At 39.6% G+C, this 26,340-nt stretch overlaps 1 protein-coding gene across 1 annotated transcript in view; it reads right to left on the reverse strand.

Annotated features, from left to right (window-relative positions):
* BLVRB (biliverdin reductase B) overlaps nucleotides 1-26,340 on the reverse strand; it is a 41,831-nt gene that overhangs the window by 3,940 nt on the left and 11,551 nt on the right. The window contains exons 3-4 of the mRNA XM_068112905.2: nucleotides 7,346-7,547; nucleotides 5,656-5,823 (exon numbers count right to left, since the gene is read on the reverse strand). Coding sequence (XP_067969006.1) covers nucleotides 5,656-5,823; nucleotides 7,346-7,547 — 370 coding nt within the window. The remainder of the gene's footprint in view (nucleotides 1-5,655; nucleotides 5,824-7,345; nucleotides 7,548-26,340) is intronic.

The following is a 26,340-nucleotide window of genomic DNA, read 5'->3' on the forward strand; positions in this document are numbered from 1 at the left end:
GATTTCGATGAAACTTCACTACAACCTACATCACCCATGATGTACCAATGTTTGTTCAAGGCATTAGAAAAATTGGTGTCTATGGGCGTTTGCCCCCAAAATAGGTATTTGCTTCCTTTTCAAAAACTACACATACAATTCCAAGAAAACTTGACCACAACATTCTGTTCATCACCCATGATGTATAAATGTTTATTCCCGGCATAAAAAAATAAAATCGGGGTCTATGGCGGTTGCCCTCCAAAGTGGGGGGGTTGCCCCCCAAAGTAGGTATTTGCTCTTTTCTCCGAAACTACACACAATTTAAATGAAACTTGATCACAACCTTCATCAACCTTGATATACCAATGTTTGTTCAAGGCATTAGAAAAATTGGGGTCTGAGGAGGTATACGGGTTGGGGGGATTGCCCCCCAAAATAGGTATTTGTTTGTTTGTTTGTTTAAAGTCTTATGATTGCATTAGTATGATTCAGCACGCTGCCCTGTCTTCTTGAAACAATTGAAATTGGTTTAAAATACCGTGATGCTGCTTAAAATACTGTTATGTCGGGAGGTAAAGGAATATCTAGAGCCAGGTAGATCTGTATAGGTAGGTATTCGACTGTCGCGATAGGGAATCTACCTGTAATAAGTTCTGTGTTTTTTAGGCGGTTTGGCGGGGTAAGAGTATACCTGTGAACATACAAGGATGTTCGTGTGTTAAATAGTTGTAGGGATTAAGATGAGACCCCTGTGCGTCAGACCTGGTAATCATTCTTTGTCCCTTATGGCAATGCATACCCATATAAACACTTAGATAGGCCCTTTAGTGCAACATTAAATAATTCCTCTTCCCTTACAATGACCTTGGAAGAAGACCGGCAGGAAGCCAGATCGGGGCACCACCGGATGGCCGCCGCCAGCCACACCACCAGCTGGCCTAGTAACATTGCGTGAGACGAGCTGTAACCACGCCCAGGAGGACTGTGATTGGTTGGCGTGAGCCTTGAACCAATCAGCGCTGAAGGCGCAAAACCATGACTGAGAAGGAGGTTGTTCATTGGAGGGAAGGCGTTAGAAGGTTCGGTGGACGGCGGGAAGCTACGAGGCTCTGGTTGGTAGCGCGCCAGAACTGACGTCAAATGGCAAAGTTACAAAAGGGCTCGCTGGACGACATTTTGCTCTCTTCGTGCTGGACCCCTTCGTATTGGAGATCTCTCTCTCTCTGTGCTTGAAGCTCTTGCCCTTCTTTTTGGTCTCTGCGCTTCTCTTCTTCGTGCTGGAAGGTTTGCTCTTGGTGTTGAGTTGTGCTGATCCTTTGCTCTTCGTTGTCGGTCCTTGGCTCTTGGCTCTTCGTCTTGAGAGGTCCTGGTGGTCGTTGCTTCGCCATCTGTGCGGAGCTTGGAGTGGTGCTGGGGCCTCGTGTGCGATTGACTTGGAGCTTGGAGCCGGATGGGGCCACGTTGGACGACAGACAGATAAGCTCGCACCACATTACACAAACCCACGACGAACATGTTATTTTGTTAATTCATTTCCCCCTCTCTCGTATTTGGAAGTCGGTGTGTGGGATCCCAATTTAGGATCATTATTTATTTACCATCGCGTTCCTTGTTCTCGGGTTCCGAAATAAACGTGTTTCCTTTTGTACATTTTACCCCGGATTCCCATTTTGAGTAATTCCCCTGCAGGATCGGAGCTGTGATTGGATCGCTATCGGTAAGCGCTTCCACCTCTTCTTCTTCATTTTTTCTCCCGTGGTTGATAGCAAAATCCGTATTTGGTCGTCGCCTCAATTAAAGCCGTTCTGGTCATTCGCGAGCCCTGGTATTAACCGGAGGGTATTCGCACGACAATACGTTTCGTCAGTGTAGTATACTGCTTTATTCTACTAGGAGTGTCCAGGGGTATGGCCCATATTTTTATTCTGGCGATCTCAAGGTCGATGTGAAGTGCTGGTTAAGTCAGCAGAACACGCAGTTCTATTGTGACGGTATCACAAAACTCCTTGAACGTTTGCAGAAATGTGTGGACCGCAGTGGTATGTTGATAAATAAATACGCACCACGGTAGAATAAAGATCAATGTTGTTATCTACAGTACATTCAGAAAGTATTCAGACCCTTTCACTTTTTTCACATTTTGTTATGTTGCAGCCTTATGCTGAAATCGTTTAAATTCATTTTTTCCCTCATCAATCTACACTCAATACCCCATAATGACAAAGAGAAAACAGGATTTTAGAAAGTTTTGCAAATTTATTAAAAAGAAAAAACTGAAATATCACATTGACATAAGTATTCATACCCTTTGCTATGACACTTGAAATTTAGCTCAGGTGCCTCCCATTTCTCTTGATCATCTTTGAGATGTTTCTACACCTTGATTGGAGTCAACCTGTGGTAAATTCAATTGATTGGATATGATTTGGAAAGGCACACACCTGTCTATATAAGGTCTCACAGCTGACAATGCATTATCAGAGCAAAAACCAAGCCATGAGGTCGAAGGAACTGCCTGCAGAGCTCAGAGACAGGATTGTGTCGAGGCACAGATTTGGGGAGAGCTACAAAAAAAAATTCTGCTGCATTGAAGGTTCCCAAGAGCACAGTGGCCTCCATAATTCTTAAATGGAAGAAGTTTGGAACAACCAGGACTTTTTTTTTCTTTTTTTTTTGTATACAGAATCGAGGCTCGTGAAAGAGCTAACATTTATCAAGCAAACAAATCAAACAAACAAGTAAACAAAGTATATAAAAATGGGAGCGGTCGACAAGATGGGGAGAGAAGGGGAGGAAGCACACAAACACAACATTTGAGGGCAGGGACATAGGGAGATGTGTGGGAGGCAGAGGGCCTGGGGGAGGCAGGATAGGTATAAAACGCAAGGACACCAAGGACTTCCAGGAAAGAAGACAAAAGTCACCTCAAAAAAGTGGATTTGTGTTGAAATTAGCGGGGGTAGAAAAGATCAAGGTTTTGGATTGGGGAAGATAAGAGATGGTGGTGAACAGCCGTTTTAAAGACCTGGACGGAGGAGTGGCATTGAAGAGAGTGAGGGAGTTTGTTCCAGAGGCGGGAGAAAAGAGGATTGAAGGAGTGAAGGTGAGCAGAGAGTCTTGATTTTGGCAGTTTAACCATAAGAGGGTTGCAGGCAGATCTTGTGCGACCTGCAGGAATATTTGGGGGACAGAGCCCAGAGAGAGCTGGGGGAGCAAGGCCGGAGAGGAGTCGGTAGAAGACGGAAAGACCACCAACCTGCCTGCGGTGAATAAGTGAAAGGCCCTCGGAGATAGCGTCATCGCGGGAGATTCCAATGATTCTGAACGCTTTGGTTTCAACAGCGTGAAGATGAGCTAGGTGTGAGGCAGGAGCACCAGCCCAGAGGGGAGAGCAGTATTCCATTGAGCTGCGGATGAAAGCCTTGTATGTGGTGAGGAGCTCAGGTGTGCCAAGGAAGGACTTCGCACGACGGAGGATGCCCAGTCGGTGACTGGCTTTGGAGGCCAGATTTGAAATGTGGTTTTCCCAGGAAAGATCATGGCAGATAGTGAGACCCAAAAGCTTGAGTGACAGAACTTCTTGGAGAGGATTATTCAGAAAGTGGATGGGAGGGTTGTCCAGTCGGTCTTTTCGGAGAGACATCGTCAGAGTGTGAGATTTGTCAGGATTGAAAGACATGTTCCACTTGTTTGCCCAGTCTGTGATTTTGTCCAGGTCTGCAGAGAGTGAGGAGGCTGCAGACTGCCGATCTGAGGGATGAGGAATGCAACGGCAGAGAGTGGAGTCATCAGCAAAGAGATAGAGAGGATTTTCAAGAGAGTCAGAGAGATCATTGATGAAGACCAGAAAAAGCACAGGGCCCAGAACACTGCCTTGGGGAACTCCAGCCTGAACAGGAAGAGGAGATGAGAGAAACCCATTCATGGCCACACGTTGACTACGACAAGAGAGGAAGTCCGCCAGCCATGCGTGGAGATTTCCATGGATACCAAAGGAGGAGAGTTTGGTGAGCAGAGCGGGGTGCCAGACCGTATCGAAGGCACGCGATATGTCGAGGGAGACAGCTCTAATTTCCTGTTTGGCATTGAGGACCTCCATAGGACTCTTCCTAGAGCTGGCCGCCCGGCCAAACTGAGGAATCGGGGGAGAAGGGCCTTGGTAATAGAGGTGACCAAGAACCCGATGGTCACTTAGGCTGAGCTCCAGAGATCCTATGTGGAGATGGGAGAAACTTCCAGAAGGCCAACCATCACTGCAACACCCCACCGATCTGGGCTTTATGGCAGAGTGGCCAGACGGATATGTCAGTGATATTTCAGTTTTTACTTTTTAATAACTTTGCAAAACTTTCTAAACTCCTGTTTTCTCTTTGTCATTATGGAGTATTGAGTGTAGATTGATGAGGGAAAAAATGAATTTAAACGATTTCAGCATAAGGCTGCAACATAACAAAATGTGAAAAAAGTGAAGGGGTCTGAATACTTTCTGAATGCACTGTATCTTTGTTTCATTCGAATATCTTTCCCAGTTTTGGAGAAAAAGAATAGGAGGCTTTACTTTTTAACATACCCTCACAGATAAATAATTTAGGAAGTCTCAAAAAAAAGTTTGTTTTTAATCCTTGTGTGTTTTCACATCTGGGGCACTTTAGACCAAGATCAACACTTCTCGAGAGTCACGAATCATCCTGTTGTCTCTCTATCTGCCATAATTCCCCCAATTTACCCCTTCTAGCAAATGCATGTTCCACAGAAATGGCCCTCAAAGTGCACAAGCAAGGGGGCCCGGGATGGGGCGGTGGGAGGTGGAGGAGAGAAGGAACAATACAAACTTGAATTGCACTCAGTAAATAAAACGACCCCACACAAGACGCACGGTAGAACATTTAAGGAGTTAATTGAAAAGTAATAGCCACTCAATAGCTATGGAAATTGTATGGATCAAAAGTTCATCGATATACAATAGTCAAAGACATGTAAACTTTATTTATTTATGTTTCAAGTATGTATTGCTGCAATATTTCCACACAAGATCGAGGCTCATGGAAGAACGAGGTGACAGAGGGGTAAAAAGGCAACAAACTGATAGTGGGGCAGTGGAGCAACAGGTGGACACATCAAGCATGGCAATGAATAAAAAGGAGAAGAGGAGAGAGGTAGAGAGAGAGAGAGGTAGAAAGAACACAGTAACTTGTGTGTAACGATTGGATTAGGTTGGGTTGGGCTGGCAGGATAGCCGAGAGGTACATGCGCACCTTCACCTCTGAGCTGTCTTACCTGGATTCAAATATTGGGCCAGAAACAAACTGTCATCTTGGCATTTCACAGGCAGGTGTTTTACGGAATAAAAACACAAAATGTGAAGAATTGGCTAACCGGTTTCATGTCGGTGCATCACGTGCTTTGAAGCCCGTGACGGAACAGTGTGATTGAACATTGTCAGGACGGTGGTTCCACAAATGGGAGAAAAGATGAACAAAAGAGTGAAGGCGTGGGCTAGGCCTGGAATTGGGGGAATTTAACCAGGAGGAGGTTAGTGGAAGAACTGGTGTGTCCTGGAGGAGCTGAGAGAGCAGCTAGAGCAGAGAAGAGCCTTCCATCAGCAAGGCAAACACCAAAAAGCAGGAGAGATCACACAGCGAATAAAGAACAAGAAGCGAGAGCTAGGGAGACCTGTGTGAGAGTCGTTGGTCAGACCAGGTGGTCGAACGATAGTGTAGTTTATGTCGCCACAATCGTTGATGAGGAAGTGCTCCATCTCTCGCATGTTTAACAGAACACTTTTAATCATGGGAAGCAGAACCCAACGTATGGTCCAAGGACAGTTCGGAGAAGTTTCGCCTGGAAAACAAACCCATCATCGTTAATTTCTTCTGAACAAGCTTCAGCCTTTCCTTCCATCAAAAGGAACCATGATCACCACCTAGTCCAAAATGCGACCTTCCATACAAAGAACAAAATGATCACCACCAAGTCCTAGTCAAACAGGCCAGGAAAACAATACACAATCAAGATACTTCATTTGGAGCTGCAAGCGACACAATGCTTACAGCATAAGCTCATATCTGCAGAACTATGCTGCTCCATATCCACAACTTCATTCAGCCATCCAAAAAACCCCCCCAAAAAAACATGTATCCATAGTGCAGTAAAGAAAACAAGAAAGAGCAATCAGAGATTGCAGACCCTCACTTAGGCATGTGTGGTTTTGTCCTTTGGGTTCTCAGGGTTTTTTTTTGTGTATTTTGGTTCCTTGTGATATTTTGTGTCTTTGGGAGCTTATGGCTCTTTTGGGTCCTTTGGGATCCTCAGGGACTTGGGTGTTTTGGGTCCTCAGGGTCTTGGATCTTTTGGGTCCTCAGTTTCTTTTGGGGGCTCTGGGTCCTCTGGATATTTTGCCTTCGGGGGTCTTTTGGGTCCTATGGGTCTTAAAGAGTTTTAAGGTTATAAATGGTCTTAGAGTTTGATAGGGTATTAGGGGTCTGAAATGGTCTTAGGATTGTTGGGGGTCTTTGGGGTCTCAAATTGCCTTCGGGTTCTAAATGCTCTAAAAGTGTTTCAGGTGTCTTTAAGGGTCTTAAAGGGCTTAGGGGTCTTAAGAGTTTTAAGGGTATTAGGGTCTTTGTGGGTCTTCATAGTCCTGAGCATCTTTGTGGTCTTAATGGGTCTCAAGGTTGTAAAGGTTCGATGGGATTTTAGGGGTCGTAAAGGGTCTTAGGGTTCTGAAGGGTCTAATGTAATTAATTACACATACTCATGTTTTGTGCAGTCAAACAAAGAAACAGACAAACAGACCCAAATGCAATACCATCTCCTCTGGTAAGGGTAAAAAGGGAGAGTAACAAACTTTGTGATGTTGTCGTATTGTCAACACCTGGAAACGGACATGAAGAGAAGATGCAAGATTTTCCCACACCAACAACATCAACAACATCAACAACACCGACACAGGTTTACCTTTCAGCAACCATTCATGGCAATGTTTTGAGTTAATTCATTCACATTACAGTTATACTTCTACTCATTTGTTTATACACTCAAACAGGGATTATGCAACTTGGATATTCTTTGCGTTCATAGTTTGGACGACGCTTGCATCATCAAAACTGCTGGTTGGTGCATCGACTTTACGCAAGGTTCTTGTCTAGCTGCAAAACGTACAAACTAAGCCACGTCTCATTTGGGAACTCATTACGGGAGACCTCACGCATCTACCCGAGTCATGGTGACAACACCGCACGTTAACAAGAGGCCTCAAGACATGCATGCTAATGCATACAACCAATCAGAGGGAACATCATGTCACACTGACAGACATGAACGTGTGTATAAGAAGCGAAACATTTTAGCAAGCCACATTTACCATTTGTGTACCATGATGTCATGGTAACCAGACGAGTAACGCCCACTTTTTGCATCGTTTCCACGATTGCCTTCATCGAATCCAAGTAGCTGGTGACTGGCGATAAAAAGCTGATGGAAAACCCAAGGCAGGAAATAATGGCGTCCTGCCCTTCCAGGTGACTAAGCAGTTCTTCTGATGAAAATATATTCGCTTTCACAACCTGGTTAAAAAAAAGGGAAATATATCATCAGGAAGAATATATCATCACCACAATCTGGCCTCATCTCATCTGGTCTCCCATTGCAAGCTCACCGTTAGTCAAGCCGGTGTGGGTTATAGATCAACCTTACGCTCGAACAACAGCTCAGTATACTTTTATAGATGCTGTAGCATTTCTGACTTCCACAGGTGAGTGCAAATATAGTTTGCGTGCAATATATCACTTCCGTTGTGAAAATGAGGCCGCATAATGCTGCCGCCATTATGGGAGACAAAATGGTGCGGTGGATAAGCGTGGTGTTTACAACGAGAAGTAGCGTCTACATATGATCTGGTGTGATTTTTAAAAGTGAAAATGCGGGGCCTAGCGTGCTCTAATGGTGCTAACAAAGAAAAGGATAGATTGTTTAATCACGTCCCAGGAATTGAAGCAAATCAAGGAACTCAAACTGAGGATTTAGCAAGAAAACAGCGGGAAAATGGCTCAACAATATTTCACGCGCCGACCTCGTTGACGACGGCAAGAAGGAAATTCATGCTTGCAGCGACATTTTCATCAGTGCTAAGTTGTAGCACAGAGGGGCGGGGGAGGTGGGCAGAGGGAATAAGATTTATAGATGGGTTATTACATGGGGAGGGGTTTGTTCGCAATAGTTTTCAGGAACGTTATCCCCCGCGAATGTCGGGGTTCCACTGTACTGCAAAACTGGAGATTTTTGAAAGTGATAAGGAAGCAATATGTGTTCTACAGTCTTCAAGTATATAATTCAATTAAATAAAATAAACATTGTAAAAGCCATGTAAATTAATTAATTCAGGTTATACCACCATGTTCTGCAGTGTCTATTACACCACCTTTCCTAACACATTACATGAGTTATTTGTGCCTGTCGTTTGTGTCGTTTATAACATCCTTAAAAACAGTATGTTCCCTGTTTGTAATGTTTTTTTACTTTGTTTGACTGTCAGGCAGTCAGAGTAAAAATATTATCCCTCTCCTCTCTGCAGATGTGCGATCGGGACGAATTCAGAGCCAATATATGGTAAAACGGCAAATTCGTCTCTCTATTCACGTTCCTATTTGTGGTCAAAATATAACATTCCATTTAAATAAGTTGTTCCTCGATCATAAACTGATAAGACAGACAGACAGGTGGACGGACGGATATAAACCAATTGCTTAACCCCACTTTTCGCTTCGTGTGCGTGGGGTAAAAACATGAACTTAAAGACGACGACAATAACTTACTTTCCATTGCTGTTAATAAAACCTTTTCATCTGAAAAAGCTGTCGCATTAACTTTCTGTACCCATCTGCTCATAAAAATAGTTGTGGGACTCCATAGATTTGAAAGCTTATGGTTCCTCCGGCAAGGAAGCGTCCTTCGAGTTCTCCACGTCATCAAAGTTAAAGTATTTTCCCAATTGTGTCCTTGTCAAATTTCCACTGGTTATTTTATTGCGTATGTGTTATCGTGTGTTTATAGTTAGTCTTGGTTTGTAATTCGTGCAAACTAGCGTGTAATTAGTCGTTTTTTGTTCGCTCCACGTGCGGGGCCTGTCCCTTCGAGGCTTCCCTCGTCCCGTCGTCGGTATTTTGTAAACTTAAAGTTCTTTCTTTCACTGTATTACTTTTTCTTTGATTTTCTTTTCATCCCCTACCTCCCCCGACCATCTTACCCTTTGTCTAACGTTTTAAATACATTAAAAAAAAAATCCTTCTCTCCTCGCGGTCCCCGCCCACGACCACGTGCGTGTTGTCTCGCCCCACCCCCTTTGTCTCCTTTTTCTTCTACCTCTCCAGCCGAAACTCACCTTTCCAATTCTAGTTTCTACCATACTCATTCAACCCTTTCTCCTTCTTTCTCAGATCCACGCCCTCACTTCAGGGACTTTCCCCAGATTGTTTTTCACGGTTTTGTTTAAATATTATTTAAATATGTTTAAACTTTACCCTGCAGTGTTTTATTCAGTGGTATATTACAACACGCTGTTCTACTTCCTACTTAAAAGTCTTTCTTCAATTTCCTTATCAAATCATTTCATTTCAAAAAAAAATTCAATCTCTTTCAGCTCTTCCTTTCTACATTCTCTAAACTCCCCTAAATTCCACCCCTCCTCCAACGTTTTCAAACGGATCTCTGACTTTAAAATCACAATAAACCCAGTTTGTAACTAGAACGGCACTCAGTAGAAAGCATACCTCCGCCTGGTTGGCCATATCACTCAATGGTGAAGAATCACTTAAAAAATGAAATAACTCTAATATCCGAACCCACATTCAGATCAATTCTTCCTTGTCACACACACAACCAGTGCAACAAGTTTCGTACAAATCCATCCATAACGTTTTGAGATACTCCGCAATGTATAGTTTTTGGCCCTATCTCCCAATGGTGAAGAATCGCTTTAAAAAATTATACTAGCCGGATCCGAATCCGGATCTTCACCAAAATCTAAACATTTCGTTCTTGTGACATACACTACATCTCTGCCAAATTTCGTCCGAATCCGTCCACAACTTTTTGAGATATTTTGTTCACCAACAAACAAACAAACAAACAAACAGACAGGGGTGAAAAGATAACCTCCATCCACCTTTGGTGGCGGAGGTAATAAATGTTCGTTTTTCATTAACCGTCCAACACTTTCTAAACTTCCCCCACACACACCTCCCTTTCAAATCTTCCCCCAATTTTCAAATCTTCCCCAATTCTGCCACTTCCCTCCTAAACTCACCCCTTTCCCCTCCCTCCTAAACTTCCCCTCACCCATCCCCTCCAAATCTCCCCCCCCCCACCCCTTCAAATCTCCCCCTCACCCCTCCCTTTCAAAACTCCCCCATCACCCCTCCCCTTCAAAACACCCCCCTCACCCCTCCCCTTCAAAATCTACCAATTGTTTTACGCTTGAAAGCTACCAATTGACTTACTTAGTTGAAAATCTAATAATTAATTGACTTACTTGGTTGGAAAGCCAATAATCGATTTACTTTGTTGGAAAGCCAATAATCCATTAACTTTGTTGGAAAGCGAATAATCCATTTACTTGGTTGGAAAGCCAATAATCCATTCACTTGGTTGGAAAGCCAATAATCCTTTTACTTTGTTGGATAGCTAATAATTCATTTACTTTGTTGGAAAGCTAATAATCGATTTACTTTGTTGGAAAGCCAATAATCCATTTACTTGGTTGGAAAGCTAGTAATTTACTTACTTGGTTGGAAAGCCAATAATCGATTTACTTTGTTGGAATGCCAATAATCGATTTACTTTGTTGGAAAGCCTATAATCGATTTACTTTGTTGGAAAGCCAATAATAATCGATTTACTTTGTTGGAAAGCCTATAATCGATTTACTTTGTTGGAAAGCCTATAATCAATTTACTTTGTTGGAAAGCCTATAATCGATTTACTTTGTTAGAAAGCCAATAATCCATTTACTTGGCTGGAAAGCTAGTAATTGACTTACTTGGTTGGAAAGCCAATAATCGATTTACTTTGTTGGAAAGCCAATAATCCATTTACTTGGTTGGAAAGCCAATAATCCGTTTACTTTGTTGGGAAGCAAATAATCGATTGACTTTGTTGGAAAGCCAATAATCCATTTACTTGGTTGGAAAGCCAATAATCCATTTACTTAGTTGGATAGCTAATAATTCATTTACTTTGTTGGAAAGCTAATAATTGACTTACTTGGTTGGAAAGCCAATAATCCATTTACTTGGTTGAATGAAATGAATGAATGATCGTTTTAAGGCCATTTTCCCCGCTAGAGCGGGGGTTAGCCTTGCGGGCCCCATGACAATCATGGTTTCCTGTTTGAGGCAATTTTTTATGGCCGGATGCCCTTCCTGACGCCAACCCTTGGTCGCCTCTTACGATGGGCAGGTATACGGTGTACCTATTCTAAATCGGGGTATACACCGTGATCATTCATCCCAGCAAGCCGGTACTCAATTTTCCGACCTCGGAAGGATTGGTTGGAAAGCTAATAATTGACTTACTTGGTTTGAAAGCTAATAACCGACTTACCTGGTTGGAAAGCCAATAATCCATTTACTTGGTTGGAAAGCTAATAACCGATTTACTTGGTTGGAAAGCCAATAATCCATTTACTTGGTTGGAAAGCTAATAACCGATTTACTTGGTTGGAAAGCCAATAATCCATTTACTTGGTTGGAAAGCTAATAATTGACTTACTTGGTTGGAAAGCCAATAATCTATTTACTTGGTTGGAAAGCTAATAACCGATTTACTTGGATGGAAAGCCAATAACCGATTTACTTGGTTGGAAAGCCAATAACCGATTTACTTGGTTGGAAAGCTAATAACCGATTTACTTGGTTGGAAAGCAAATAATCCATTTACTTGGTTGGAAAGCAAATAATCTATTTACTTGGTTGGAAAGCTAATAACCGATTTACTTGGTTGGAAAGCTAATAACCGATTTACTTAGTTGGAAAGCTAATAACCGATTTACTTAGTTGGAAAGCTAATAACCGATTTACTTGGTTGGAAAGCTAATAACCGATTTACTTAGTTGGAAAGCTAATAACCGATTTACTTGGTTGGAAAGCTAATAACCAATTTACTTGGTTGGAAAGCTAATAACCGATTTACTTAGTTGGAAAGCTAATAACCGATTTACTTAGTTGGAAAGCTAATAACCGATTTACTTAGTTGGAAAGCTAATAACCGATTTACTTAGTTGGAAAGCTAATAACCGATTTACTTGGTTGGAAAGCTAATAACCGATTTACTTAGTTGGAAAGCTAATAACCGATTTACTTGGTTGGAAAGCCAATAACCGATTTACTTGGTTGGAAAGCCAATAACCGATTTACTTGGTTGGAAAGCTAATAACCGATTTACTTGGTTGGAAAGCAAATAATCCATTTACTTGGTTGGAAAGCTAATAACCGATTTACTTGGTTGGAAAGCTAATAACCGATTTACTTAGTTGGAAATCTAATAACCGATTTACTTGGTTGGAAAGCTAATAACCGATTTACTTAGTTGGAAAGCTAATAACCGATTTACTTGGTTGGAAAGCTAATCACCGATTTACTTGGTTGGAAAGCTAATAATCCATTTACTTGGTTGGAAAGCCAATTATCCATTTACTTGGTTGGAAAGCTAATAACCGATTTACTTGGTTGGAAAGCTAATAACCGATTTACTTGGTTGGAAAGCAAATAATCCATTTACTTGGTTGGAAAGCAAATAATCCATTTACTTGGTTCGAAAGCCAATAATCCATTTACTTGGTTGGAAAGCTAATAACCGACTTACTTGGTTGGAAAGCCAATAATCCATTTCCTTGGTTGGAAAGCTAATAATCCATTTACTTGGTTGGAAAGCTAATAACCGATTTACTTGGCTGGAAAGCTAATAACCGACTTACTTGGTTGGAAAGCCAATAATCCATTTACTTGGTTGGAAAGCTAATAATCCATTTACTTGGTTGGAAAGCTAATAACCGAATAACTTGGTTGGAAAGCTAATAACCGATTTACTTGTTCGGAAAGCCAATAATCCATTTACTTGGTTGGAAAGCTAATAACCGGTTTACTTGGTTGGAAAGCTAATAATCGGTTTACTTGGTTGGAAAGCCAATAACCGATTTACTTTGTTGGAAAGCTAATAACCGGTTTACTTGGTTGGAAAGCTAATAACCGGTTTACTTGGTTGGAAAGCTAATAACCGGTTTACTTGGTTGGAAAGCTAATAACCGACTTACTTGGTTGGAAAGCCAATAACCGATTTACTTGGTTGGAAAGCCAATAACCGATTTACTTGGTTGGAAAGCCAATAATCCATTTACTTGGTTGGAAAGTTAATAACCGGTTTACTTGGTTGGAAAGCCAATAACCGATTTACTTGGTTGGAAAGCCAATAACCGGTTTACTTGGTTGGAAAGCCAATAACCGATTTACTTGGTTGGAAAGCCAATAACCGATTTACTTGGTTGGAAAGCCAATAACCGATTTACTTGGTTGGAAAGCAAATAATCCATTTACTTGGTTGGAAAGCAAATAATCCATTTACTTGGTTGGAAAGCTAATAACCGATTTACTTGGATGGAAAGCTAATAACCGATTTACTTAGTTGGAAAGCTAATAACCGATTTACTTAGTTGGAAAGCTAATAACCGATTTACTTGGTTGGAAAGCAAATAATCCATTTACTTGGTTGGAAAGCAAATAATCCATTTACTTAGTTGGAAAGCTAATAACCGATTTACTTGGATGGAAAGCTAATAACCGATTTACTTGGATGGAAAGCTAATAACCGGTTTACTTGGTTGGAAAGCCAATAATCCATTTACTTGGTTGGAAAGCTAATAATCCATTTACTTGGTTGGAAAGCTAATAACCGATTTACTTGGTTGGAAAGCTAATAACCGATTTACTTGGTTGGAAAGCAAATAATCCATTTACTTGGTTGGAAAGCCAATAATCCATTTACTTGGTTGGAAAGCTAATAACCGGTTTACTTGGTTGGAAAGCCAATAATCCATTTACTTGGTTGGAAAGCTAATAACCGATTTACTTGGTTGGAAAGCTAATAACCGGTTTACTTGGTTGGAAAGCGAATAACCGATTTACTTGGTTGGAAAGCTAATAACCGGTTTACTTGGTTGGAAAGCTAATAACCGATTTACTTGGTTGGAAAGCCAATAACCGATTTACTTGGTTGGAAAGCTAATAACCGGTTTACTTGGTTGGAAGGCTAATAACCGATTTACTTTTTTTTTTTTTTTTTTTTTTTTTGTATACAAGATCGAGGCTCGTGAAAGAGCGAACATTAATCACACAGAAAGACAAACAGACACATAAAACAAATAACATCGGGAGCGGTAGACAAGATGGGGAGAGAGGGGGAAGGACACAAACACAACATTTGAGAGCAGGGACCGAGAGACATGGAGACATCGAGAGATCTGTGGGAGGGAGAGGGCTTTGGGGGGGAGGCATGTGAAGGGGGGGGAGGCATGTGAAGGGGGGGGGGGGGGGTGGGAGAGGTATAAACATATGGACACTGCCAGGATTTCCAGGAAATAAGTTGGAATTTCAAACAAGGTGGATCTGGGGTGAATTAGTGGGGGTAGAAAAGATCAAGGTTATGGATGGGGGAAGATAAGAGATGGTGGTGAACAGCTGTTTTAAAGACCTGGAGGGAGGAGAGGGATTGAAGGGAGTGTGGGAGTTTGTTCCACAGGCGGGAGAAAAGAGGAATGAAAGAGTGAAGGTGAGCAGAGAGCCGAGATTTCGGCAGTTTAACCATCAGAGGGTTGCTGGCAGATCTTGTGCGACCTGTAGGAATATTTGGGGGACAGAGCACAGAGAGAGCTGGGGGAGCAAGGCCGGAGAGGAGTCGGTAGAAGACAGAAAGACCACCTACCTGCCTGCGGTGAGTGAGTGAAAGGCCCTCAGAGATAGCTTCATCGCGGGAGATTCCAATGATTTTGAAAGCTTTGGATTCAACAGCGTGAAGCCGAGCCAGGTGTGAGGCAGGAGCACCAGCCCATAGGGGAGAACAGTATTCCATTGAGCTGCGGATGAAAGCCTTGTAAGTGGCGAGGAGCTCAGGTGTGCCGAGGAAGGACTTCGCACGACGGAGGATGCCCAGTCGGCGACTGGCTTTGGAGGCCAGCTTGGAAATGTGGTTTTCCCAAGAAAGATCATGGCAGATAGTGAGACCCAAAAGCTTGAGTGACAGAACTTCTTGGAGAGGATTGTTGAGAAAGTAGATGGGAGGGTTGTCCAGTCGATCTTTTCGGAGAGACATAGTAAGAGAGTGAGATTTGTCAGGATTGAAAGACATGTTCCACTTGTTTGACCAGTCTGTGATTTTGTCCAGGTCTTCAGAGAGTGAGGAGGCTGCAGACTGCCGATCTGAGGGAAGAGGAATGGAGCGGCAGAGAGTGGAGTCATCAGCAAAGAGATAGAGAGGATTTTCCAGAGAGTCAGAGAGATCATTGATAAAGACCAGAAAAAGCACAGGGCCCAGCACACTTCCTTGGGGAACTCCAGCCTGAACAGGAAGGGGAGATGAGAGAAATCCATTCAGGGCCACACGTTGACTACGACCAGAGAGGAAGTCCGCAAGCCATGCATGGAGATTTCCATGGATACCATAGGAGGAGAGTTTGGTGAACAGAGCTGGGTGCCAGACCGTATCAAAGGCCCTTGATATGTCAAGGGAGACAGCTCTGATTTCCTGTTTGGCATTGAGGACCTCCATCCATTGTTGAGACAGCAGAAGCAGCATGTCCAGAGTAGAGTGACCTGGTCTGAAACCAAATTGATGATCAGAGATCAAGCCATTGGAGAAGAGGAAAGATTTCATATCCGAAGCAATGATGGATTCCATGACTTTGCTGATAATTGGGAGCAGTACTTAGTTGGAAAGCCAATAATCTATTTACTTGTTTGGAAAGCAAATAATCCATTTACTTGGTTGGAAAGCCAATAATCCATTTACTTGGTTGGAAAGCTAATAACCGGTTTACTTGGTTGGAAAGCCAATAACCGATTTACTTGGTTGGAAAGCCAATAATCCATTTACTTGGTTGGAAAGCAAATAATCCATTTACTTGGTTGGAAAGCAAATAATTGACTTACTTGGTTGGAAAGCCAATAATCCATTTACTTGGTTGGAAAGCCAAAAATCCATTTACTTGGTTGGAAAGCAAATAATCCATTTACTTGGTTGGAAAGCCAATAATCCATTTACTTGGTTGGAAAGCCAATAATCCATTTACTTGGTTGGAAAGCCAATATTCCATTTACTTGGTTGGAAAGCAAATAATCCATTTACTTGGTTAGAAAGCCAATAATCCATTTACTTGGTTGGAAAGCCAATAATCCATTTACTTGGTTGGAAAGCCAATAATCCATTTACTTGGTTGGAAAGCCAATAATCCATTTGCTTGGTTGGAAAGCCAATAATCCATTTACTTGGTTGGAAAGCTAATAACTGATTTACTTGGTTGGAAAGCTAATAACCGATTTACTTGGTTGGAAAGCTAATAACCGATTTACTTGGTTGGAAAGCCAATTATCCATTTACTTGGTTGGAAAGCCAAAAATCCATTTACTTGGTTGGAAAGCAAATAATCCATTTACTTGGTCGGAAAGCCAATAATCCATTTACTTGGTTGGAAAGCCAATAATCCATTTACTTGGTTGGAAAGCCAATAATCCATTTACTTGGTTGGAAAGCCAATAATCCATTTAGTTGGTTGGAAAGCCAATATTCCATTTACTTGGTTGGAAAGCAAATAATCCATTTACTTGGTTGGAAAGCCAATAATCCATTTACTTGGTTGGAAAGCCAATAATCCATTTACTTGGTTGGAAAGCCAATAATCCATTTGCTTGGTTGGAAAGCCAATAATCCATTTACTTGGTTGGAAAGCTAATAACTGATTTACTTGGTTGGAAAGCTAATAACCGATTTACTTGGTTGGAAAGCTAATAACCGATTTACTTGGTTGGAAAGCTAATAACCGATTTACTTGGTTGGAAAGCTAATAACCGATTTACTTGGTTGGAAAGCTAATAACCGATTTACTTGGTTGGAAAGCTAATAACCGATTTACTTGGTTGGAAAGCGAATAATCCATTTACTTGGTTGGAAAGCTAATAACCGATTTAATTGGTTGGAAAGCTAATAACCGATTTACTTGGTTGGAAAGCCAATAATCCATTTACTTGGTTGGAAAGCTAATAACCGATTTACTTGGTTGGAAAGCTAAAAACCGATTTACTTGGTTGGAAAGCTAATAACCGATTTACTTGGTTGGAAAGCAAATAATTTATTTACTTGGTTGGAAAGCTAATAACCGATTTACTTGGTTGGAAAGCCAATAATCCATTTACTTGGTTGGAAAGCTAATAACCGATTTACTTGGTTGGAAAGCTAATAACCGATTTACTTGGTTGGAAAGCTAATAACCGATTTACTTGGTTGGAAAGCTAATAACCGATTTACTTGGTTGAAAAAACAAACAAACAAAAAAAAACCCAACTTTAGAGGCCATTTTTCCCCGCAAGCGGGGGTTGGCCTTTTTCGGGGACCGTGGCTGTTGTTGTTTTTTGGTCCCCTTTTTGAAGCAATGTTTTACGGCCGGATGCCCTTCCTGCCGCCAACCCTTTTTGTCGCCTTTTTACGACAAACAGGGAATTACCAGTGAACTGGAAAGCCAATAACGGATTTACTTGGTTGGAAAGCTAATAACCGACTTACTTGGTTGGAAAGCTAATAACCGATTTACTTGGTTGGAAAGCTAATAACCGATTTACTTGGTTGGAAAGCTAATAACCGATTTCCTTGGTTGGAAAGCTAATAACCGATTTACTTGGTTGGAAAGCTAATAACCGATTTACTTGGTTGGAAAGCTAATAACCGATTTACTTAGTTGGAAAGCTAATAACCGAATAACTTGGTTGGAAAGCTAATAATCCATTTACTTGGTTGGAAAGCTAATAACCGATTTACTTGGTTGGAAAGCCAATAATCCATTTACTTGGTTGCAAAGCCAATAATCCATTTACTTGGTTGGAAAGCTAATAACCGATTTACTTGGTTGGAAAGCTAATAACCGATTTACTTGGTTGGAAAGCTAATAACCGATTTACTTGGTTGGAAAGCTAATAATCCATTTACTTGGTTGGAAAGCAAATAATCCATTTACTTGGTTGGAAAGCTAATAACCGATTTACTTGGTTGGAAAGCTAATAACCGATTTACTTGGTTGGAAAGCTAATAATCCATTTACTTGGTTGGAAAGCTAATAACCGATTTACTTGGTTGGAAAGCCAATAATCCATTTACTTGGTTGGAAAGCCAATAATCCATTTACTTGGTTGGAAAGCTAATAACCGATTTACTTGGTTGAAAAGCTAATAACCGATTTACTTGGTTGGAAAGCCAATAACCGATTTACTTGGTTGGAAAGCTAATAACCGATTTACTTGGTTGGAAAGCTAATAACCGAATAACTTGGTTGGAAAGCTAATAATCCATTTACTTGGTTGGAAAGCTAATAACCGATTTACTTGGTTGGAAAGCCAATAATCCATTTACTTGGTTGCAAAGCCAATAATCCATTTACTTGGTTGGAAAGCTAATAACCGATTTACTTGGTTGGAAAGCTAATAACCGATTTACTTGGTTGGAAAGCTAATAACCGATTTACTTGGTTGGAAAGCTAATAATCCATTTACTTGGTTGGAAAGCAAATAATCCATTTACTTGGTTGGAAAGCTAATAACCGATTTACTTGGTTGGAAAGCTAATAACCGATTTACTTGGTTGGAAAGCTAATAATCCATTTACTTGGTTGGAAAGCTAATAACCGATTTACTTGGTTGGAAAGCCAATAATCCATTTACTTGGTTGGAAAGCCAATAATCCATTTACTTGGTTGGAAAGCTAATAACCGATTTACTTGGTTGAAAAGCTAATAACCGATTTACTTGGTTGGAAAGCCAATAACCGATTTACTTGGTTGGAAAGCTAATAATCCATTTACTTGGTTGGAAAGCAAATAATCCATTTACTTGGTTGGAAAGCTAATAACCGATTTACTTGGTTGGAAAGCTAATAACCGATTTACTTGGTTGGAAAGCTAATAACCGATTTACTTGGTTGGAAAGCTAATAATCCATTTACTTGGTTGGAAAGCAAATAATCCATTTACTTGGTTGGAAAGCTAATAACCGATTTACTTGGTTGGAAAGCTAATAACCGATTTACTTGGTTGGAAAGCTAATAATCCATTTACTTGGTTGGAAAGCTAATAACCGATTTACTTGGTTGGAAAGCCAATAATCCATTTACTTGGTTGGAAAGCCAATAATCCATTTACTTGGTTGGAAAGCTAATAACCGATTTACTTGGTTGAAAAGCTAATAACCGATTTACTTGGTTGGAAAGCCAATAACCGATTTACTTGGTTGGAAAGCTAATAATCCATTTACTTGGTTGGAAAGCAAATAATCCATTTACTTGGTTGGAAAGCTAATAACCGATTTACTTGGATGGAAAGCTAATAACCGATTTACTTGGTTGGAAAGCTAATAACCGATTTACTTAGTTGGAAAGCTAATAACCGATTTACTTAGTTGGAAAGCTAATAACCGATTTACTTGGTTGGAAAGCTAATAACCGATTTACTTAGTTGGAAAGCTAATAATCCATTTACTTGGTTGGAAAGCTAATAACCGATTTACTTAGTTGGAAAGCTAATAACCGATTTACTTAGTTGGAAAGCTAATAACCGATTTACTTGGTTGGAAAGCTAATAACCGATTTACTTAGTTGGAAAGCTAACAACCGATTTACTTAGTTGGAAAGCTAATAACCGATTTACTTGGTTGGAAAGCTAATAACCGATTTACTTAGTTGGAAAGCTAATAACCGATTTACTTAGTTGGAAAGCCAATAATCCATTTACTTGGTTGGAAAGCTAATAACCGATTTACTTAGTTGGAAAGCTAATAACCGATTTACTTGGTTGGAAAGCTAATAACCGATTTACTTAGTTGGAAAGCTAATAACCGATTTACTTGGTTGGAAAGCTAATAACCGATTTACTTGGTTGGAAAGTCAATAATCCATTTACTTGGTTGGAAAGCTAATAACCGATTTACTTGGTTGGAAAGCTAAAAACCGATTTACTTGGTTGGAAAGCTAATAACCGATTTACTTGGTTGGAAAGCAAATAATTTATTTACTTGGTTGGAAAGCTAATAACCGATTTACTTGGTTGGAAAGCCAATAATCCATTTACTTGGTTGGAAAGCTAATAACCGATTTACTTGGTTGGAAAGCTAATAACCGATTTACTTGGTTGGAAAGCCAATAATCCATTTACTTGGTTGGAAAGCTAATAACCGATTTACTTGGTTGGAAAGCAAATAATCCATTTACTTGGTTGGAAAGCCAATAATCCATTTACTTGGTTGGAAAGCTAATAACCGACTTACTTGGTTGGAAAGCCAATAATCCATTTACTTGGTTTGAAAGCTAATAACCGATTTACTTAGTTGGAAAGCTAATAACCGATTTACTTAGTTGGAAAGCTAATAACCGATTTACTTGGTTGGAAAGCTAATAACCGATTTACTTAGTTGGAAAGCTAATAATCCATTTACTTGGTTGGAAAGCTAATAACCGATTTACTTAGTTGGAAAGCTAATAACCGATTTACTTAGTTGGAAAGCTAATAACCGATTTACTTGGTTGGAAAGCTAATAACCGATTTACTTAGTTGGAAAGCTAATAACCGATTTACTTAGTTGGAAAGCTAATAACCGATTTACTTGGTTGGAAAGCTAATAACCGATTTACTTAGTTGGAAAGCCAATAATCCATTTACTTGGTTGGAAAGCTAATAACCGATTAACTTAGTTGGAAAGCTAATAACCGATTTACTTGGTTGGAAAGCTAATAACCGATTTACTTAGTTGGAAAGCTAATAACCGATTTACTTGGTTGGAAAGCTAATAACCGATTTACTTAGTTGGAAAGCTAATAACCGATTTACTTGGTTGGAAAGCTAATAACCGATTTACTTAGTTGGAAAGCTAATAACCGATTTACTTGGTTGGAAAGCTAATAACCGATTTACTTAGTTGGAAAGCTAATAACCGATTTACTTAGTTGGAAAGCCAATAATCCATTTACTTGGTTGGAAAGCTAATAACCGATTTACTTAGTTGGAAAGCTAATAACCGATTTACTTGGTTGGAAAGCTAATAACCGATTTACTTAGTTGGAAAGCTAATAACCGATTTACTTGGTTGGAAAGCTAATAACCGATTTACTTGGTTGGAAAGCTAATAACCGATTTACTTGGTTGGAAAGCTAATCACCGATTTACTTGGTTGGAAAGCTAATAACCGATTTACTTGGTTGGAAAGCTAATAATCCATTTACTTGGTTGGAAAGCCAATTATCCATTTACTTGGTTGGAAAGCTAATAACCGATTTACTTGGTTGGAAAGCTAATAACCGATTTACTTGGTTGGAAAGCAAATAATCCATTTACTTGGTTGGAAAGCCAATAATCCATTTACTTGGTTGGAAAGCTAATAACCGATTTACTTGGTTTGAAAGCTAATAACCGATTTACTTGGTTGGAAAGCTAATAACCGATTTACTTGGTTGGAAAGCTAATAACCGATTTACTTGGTTGGAAAGCTAATAACCGATTTACTTGGTTGGAAAGCTAATAATCCATTTACTTGGTTGGAAAGCCAATAATCCATTTACTTGGTTGGAAAGCTAATAACCGATTTACTTGGTTTGAAAGCTAATAACCGACTAACTTGGTTGGAAAGCTAATAATCCATTTACTTGGTTGGAAAGCCAATAATCCATTTACTTGGTTGGAAAGCCAATAATCCATTTACTTGGTTGGAAAGCCAATAATCCATTTACTTGGTTGGAAAGCTAATAACCGATTTACTTAGTTGGAAAGCTAATAACCGATTTACTTGGTTGGAAAGCCAATAATCCATTTGCTTGGTTGGAAAGCCAATAATCCATTTACTTGGTTGGAAAGCTAATAACCGATTTACTTGGTTGGAAAGCTAATAACCGATTTACTTGGTTGGAAAGCCAATAATCCATTTACTTGGTTGGAAAGCTAATAACCGATTTACTTGGTTGGAAAGCTAATAACCGATTTACTTGGTTGGAAAGCCAATAATCCATTTACTTGGTTGGAAAGCTAATAATCCATTTACTTGGTTGGAAAGCCAATAATCCATTTACTTGGTTGGAAAGCCAATAATCCATTTACTTGGTTGGAAAGCCAATAATCCATTTACTTGGTTGGAAAGCCAATAATCCATTTACTTGGTTGGAAAGCTAATAATCCATTTACTTGGTTGGAAAGCCAATAATCCATTTACTTGGTTGGAAAGCTAATAACCGATTTACTTAGTTGGAAAGCTAATAACCGATTTACTTGGTTGGAAAGCTAATAATCCATTTGCTTGGTTGGAAAGCCAATAATCAATTTACTTGGTTGGAAAGCTAATAACCGATTTACTTGGTTGGAAAGCTAATAACCGATTTACTTGGTTGGAAAGCCAATAATCCATTTACTTGGTTGGAAAGCTAATAACCGATTTACTTGGTTGGAAAGCTAATAACCGATTTACTTGGTTGGAAAGCCAATAATCCATTTACTTGGTTGGAAAGCTAATAATCCATTTACTTGGTTGGAAAGCCAATAATCCATTTACTTGGTTGGAAAGCTAATAACCGATTTACTTGGTTGGAAAGCCAATAATCCATTTACTTGGTTGGAAAGCTAATAATCCATTTACTTGGTTGGAAAGCTAATAACCGATTTACTTGGTTGGAAAGCCAATAATCCATTTACTTGGTTGGAAAGCTAATAATCCATTTACTTGGTTGGAAAGCTAATAACCGATTTGCTTGGTTGGAAAGCCAACAATCCATTTACTTGGTTGGAAAGCTAATAATCCATTTACTTGGTTGGAAAGCCAATAATCCATTTACTTGGTTGGAAAGCTAATAATCCATTTACTTGGTTGGAAAGCCAATAATCTATTTACTTGGTTGGAAAGCTAATAACCGACTTACTTGGTTGGAAAGCCAATAACCGATTTACTTGGTTGGAAAGCCAATAACCGATTTACTTGGTTGGAAAGCCAATAATCCATTTACTTGGTTGGAAAGTTAATAACCGGTTTACTTGGTTGGAAAGCCAATAACCGATTTACTTGGTTGGAAAGCCAATAACCGATTTACTTGGTTGGAAAGCCAATAACCGATTTACTTGGTTGGAAAGCCAATAACCGGTTTACTTGGTTGCAAAGTTAATAACCGGTTTACTTGGTTGGAAAGCCAATAACCGATTTACTTGGTTGGAAAGCCAATAACCGATTTACTTGGTTGGAAAGCTAATAACCGATTAACTTGGTTGGAAAGCCAATAATCCATTTACTTGGTTGGAAAGTTAAAAACCGGTTTACTTGGTTGGAAAGCCAATAACCGATTTACTTGGTTGGAAAGCCAATTACCGATTTACTTTACTTGGTTGGAAAGCTAATAACCGATTTACTTGGTTGGAAAGCTAATAACCGATTTACTTAGTTGGAAAGCTAATAACCGATTTACTTGGATGGAAAGCTAATAACCGATTTACTTAGTTGGAAAGCTAATAACCGATTTACTTAGTTGGAAAGCTAATAACCGATTTACTTGGTTGGAAAGCTAATAACCGATTTACTTGGTTGGAAAGCTAATAATCCATTTACTTGGTTGGAAAGCTAATAACCGATTGACTTGGTTGGAAAGCTAATAATTGACTTACTTGGTTGGAAAGCTAATAATCCATTTACTTGGTTGGAAAGCCAATAATCCATTTACTTGGTTGGAAAGCTAATAACCGATTTACTTGGTTGGAAAGCAAATAATCCATTTACTTGGTTGGAAAGCTAATAACCGATTTACTTGGTTGGAAAGCTAATAATCCATTTACTTGGTTGGAAAGCAAAAAATCCATTTACTTGGTTGGAAAGCCAATAATCCATTTACTTGGTTGGAAAGCTAATAACCGACTTACTTGGTTGGAAAGCCAAAAATCCATTTACTTGGTTGGAAAGCTAATAACTGATTTAGTTGGTTGGAAAGCCAATAATCCATTTACTTGGTTGGAAAGCTAATAATTGACTTACTTGGTTGGAAAGCCAATAATCCATTTACTTGGTTGGAAAGCTAATAACCGGTTTACTTGGTTGGAAAGCCAATAACCGATTTACTTGGTTGGAAAGCAAATAATCCATTTACTTGGTTGGAAAGCAAATAATCCATTTACTTGGTTGGAAAGCTAATAACCGATTTACTTGGTTGGAAAGCTAATAATCCATTTACTTGGTTGGAAAGCAAATAATCCATTTACTTGGTTGGAAAGCTAATAACCGATTTACTTGGTTGGAAAGCAAATAATCCATTTACTTGGTTGGAAAGCTAATAACCGATTTACTTAGTTGGAAAGCTAATAACCGAATAACTTGGTTGGAAAGCCAATAATCTATTTACTTGTTTGGAAAGCTAATAACCGATTTACTTCGTTGGAAAGCTAATAACCGAATAACTTGGTTGGAAAGCTAATCACCGATTTAGTTGGTTGGAAAGCCAATAATCCATTTACTTGGTTGGAAAGCTAATAATTGACTTACTTGGTTGGAAAGCCAATAATCTATTTACTTGGTTGGAAAGCTAATAACCGATTTACTTAGTTGGAAAGCTAATAACCGAATAACTTGGTTGGAAAGCTAATAACCGGTTTACTTGGTTGGAAAGCAAATAATCCATTTACTTGGTTGGAAAGCCAATAATCCATTTACTTGGTTGGAAAGCTAAAAACCGATTTACTTGGTTGGAAAGCTAATAACCGATTTACTCTGTTGGAAAGCAAATAATCCATTTACTTGGTTGGAAAGCTAATAACCGATTTACTTGGTTGGAAAGCTAATAACCGATTTACTTGGTTGGAAAGCTAATAATCCATTTACTTGGTTGGAAAGCTAATAACCGATTTACTTGGTTGGAAAGCAAATAATCCATTTACTTGGTTGGAAAGCTAATAACCGACTTACTTGGTTGGAAAGCTAATAACCGATTTACTTGGTTGGAAAGCAAATAATCCATTTACTTGGTTGGAAAGCCAATAATCCATTTACTTGGTTGGAAAGCAAATAATCCATTTACTTGGTTGGAAAGCCAATAATCCATTTACTTGGTTGGAAAGCTAATAACCGATTTACTTGGTTGGAAAGCAAATAATCCATTTACTTGGTTGGAAAGCCAATAATCCATTTACTTGGTTGGAAAGCTAATAACCGACTTACTTGGTTTGAAAGCTAATAACCGACTTACTTGGTTTGAAAGCCAATAATCCATTTACTTGGTTGGAAAGCTAATAACCGATTTACTTGGTTGGAAAGCCAATAATCCATTTACTTGGTTGGAAAGCTAATAACCAACTTACTTGGTTTGAAAGCTAATAACCGACTTACTTGGTTGGAAAGCCAATAATCCATTTACTTGGTTGGAAAGCTAATAACCGATTTACTTGGTTGGAAAGCAAGTAATCCATTTACTTGGTTGGAAAGCTAATAACCGATTTACTTGGTTGGAAAGCAAATAATCCATTTACTTGGTTGGAAAGCAAATAATCCATTTACTTGGTTGGAAAGCCAATAATCCATTTACTTGGTTGGAAAGCTAATAACCGACTTACTTGGTTGGAAAGCCAATAATCCATTTACTTGGTTGGAAAGCTAATAACCGATTTACTTGGTTGGAAAGCCAATAATCCATTTACTTGGTTGGAAAGCCAATAATCCATTTACTTGGTTGGAAAGCTAATAACCGATTTACTTGGTTGGAAAGCAAATAATCCATTTACTTGGTTGGAAAGCCAATAATCCATTTACTTGGTTGGAAAGCAAATAATCCATTTACTTGGTTGGAAAGCCAATAATCCATTTACTTGGTTGGAAAGCTAATAACCGACTTACTTGGTTGGAAAGCCAATAATCCATTTACTTGGTTGGAAAGCTAATAAACGATTTACTTGGTTGGAAAGCAAATAATCCATTTACTTGGTTGGAAAGCTAATAACCGATTTACTTGGTTGGAAAGCAAATAATCCATTTACTTGGTTGGAAAGCCAATAATCCATTTACTTGGTTGGAAAGCTAATAAACGATTTACTTGGTTGGAAAGCAAATAATC

The sequence above is a fragment of the Myxine glutinosa genome, chromosome 4 (genome assembly GCF_964187855.1).
Source record: "Myxine glutinosa chromosome 4, kmMyxGlut1.1, whole genome shotgun sequence".
Classification (NCBI taxonomy): Eukaryota; Metazoa; Chordata; class Myxini; order Myxiniformes; family Myxinidae; genus Myxine; species Myxine glutinosa.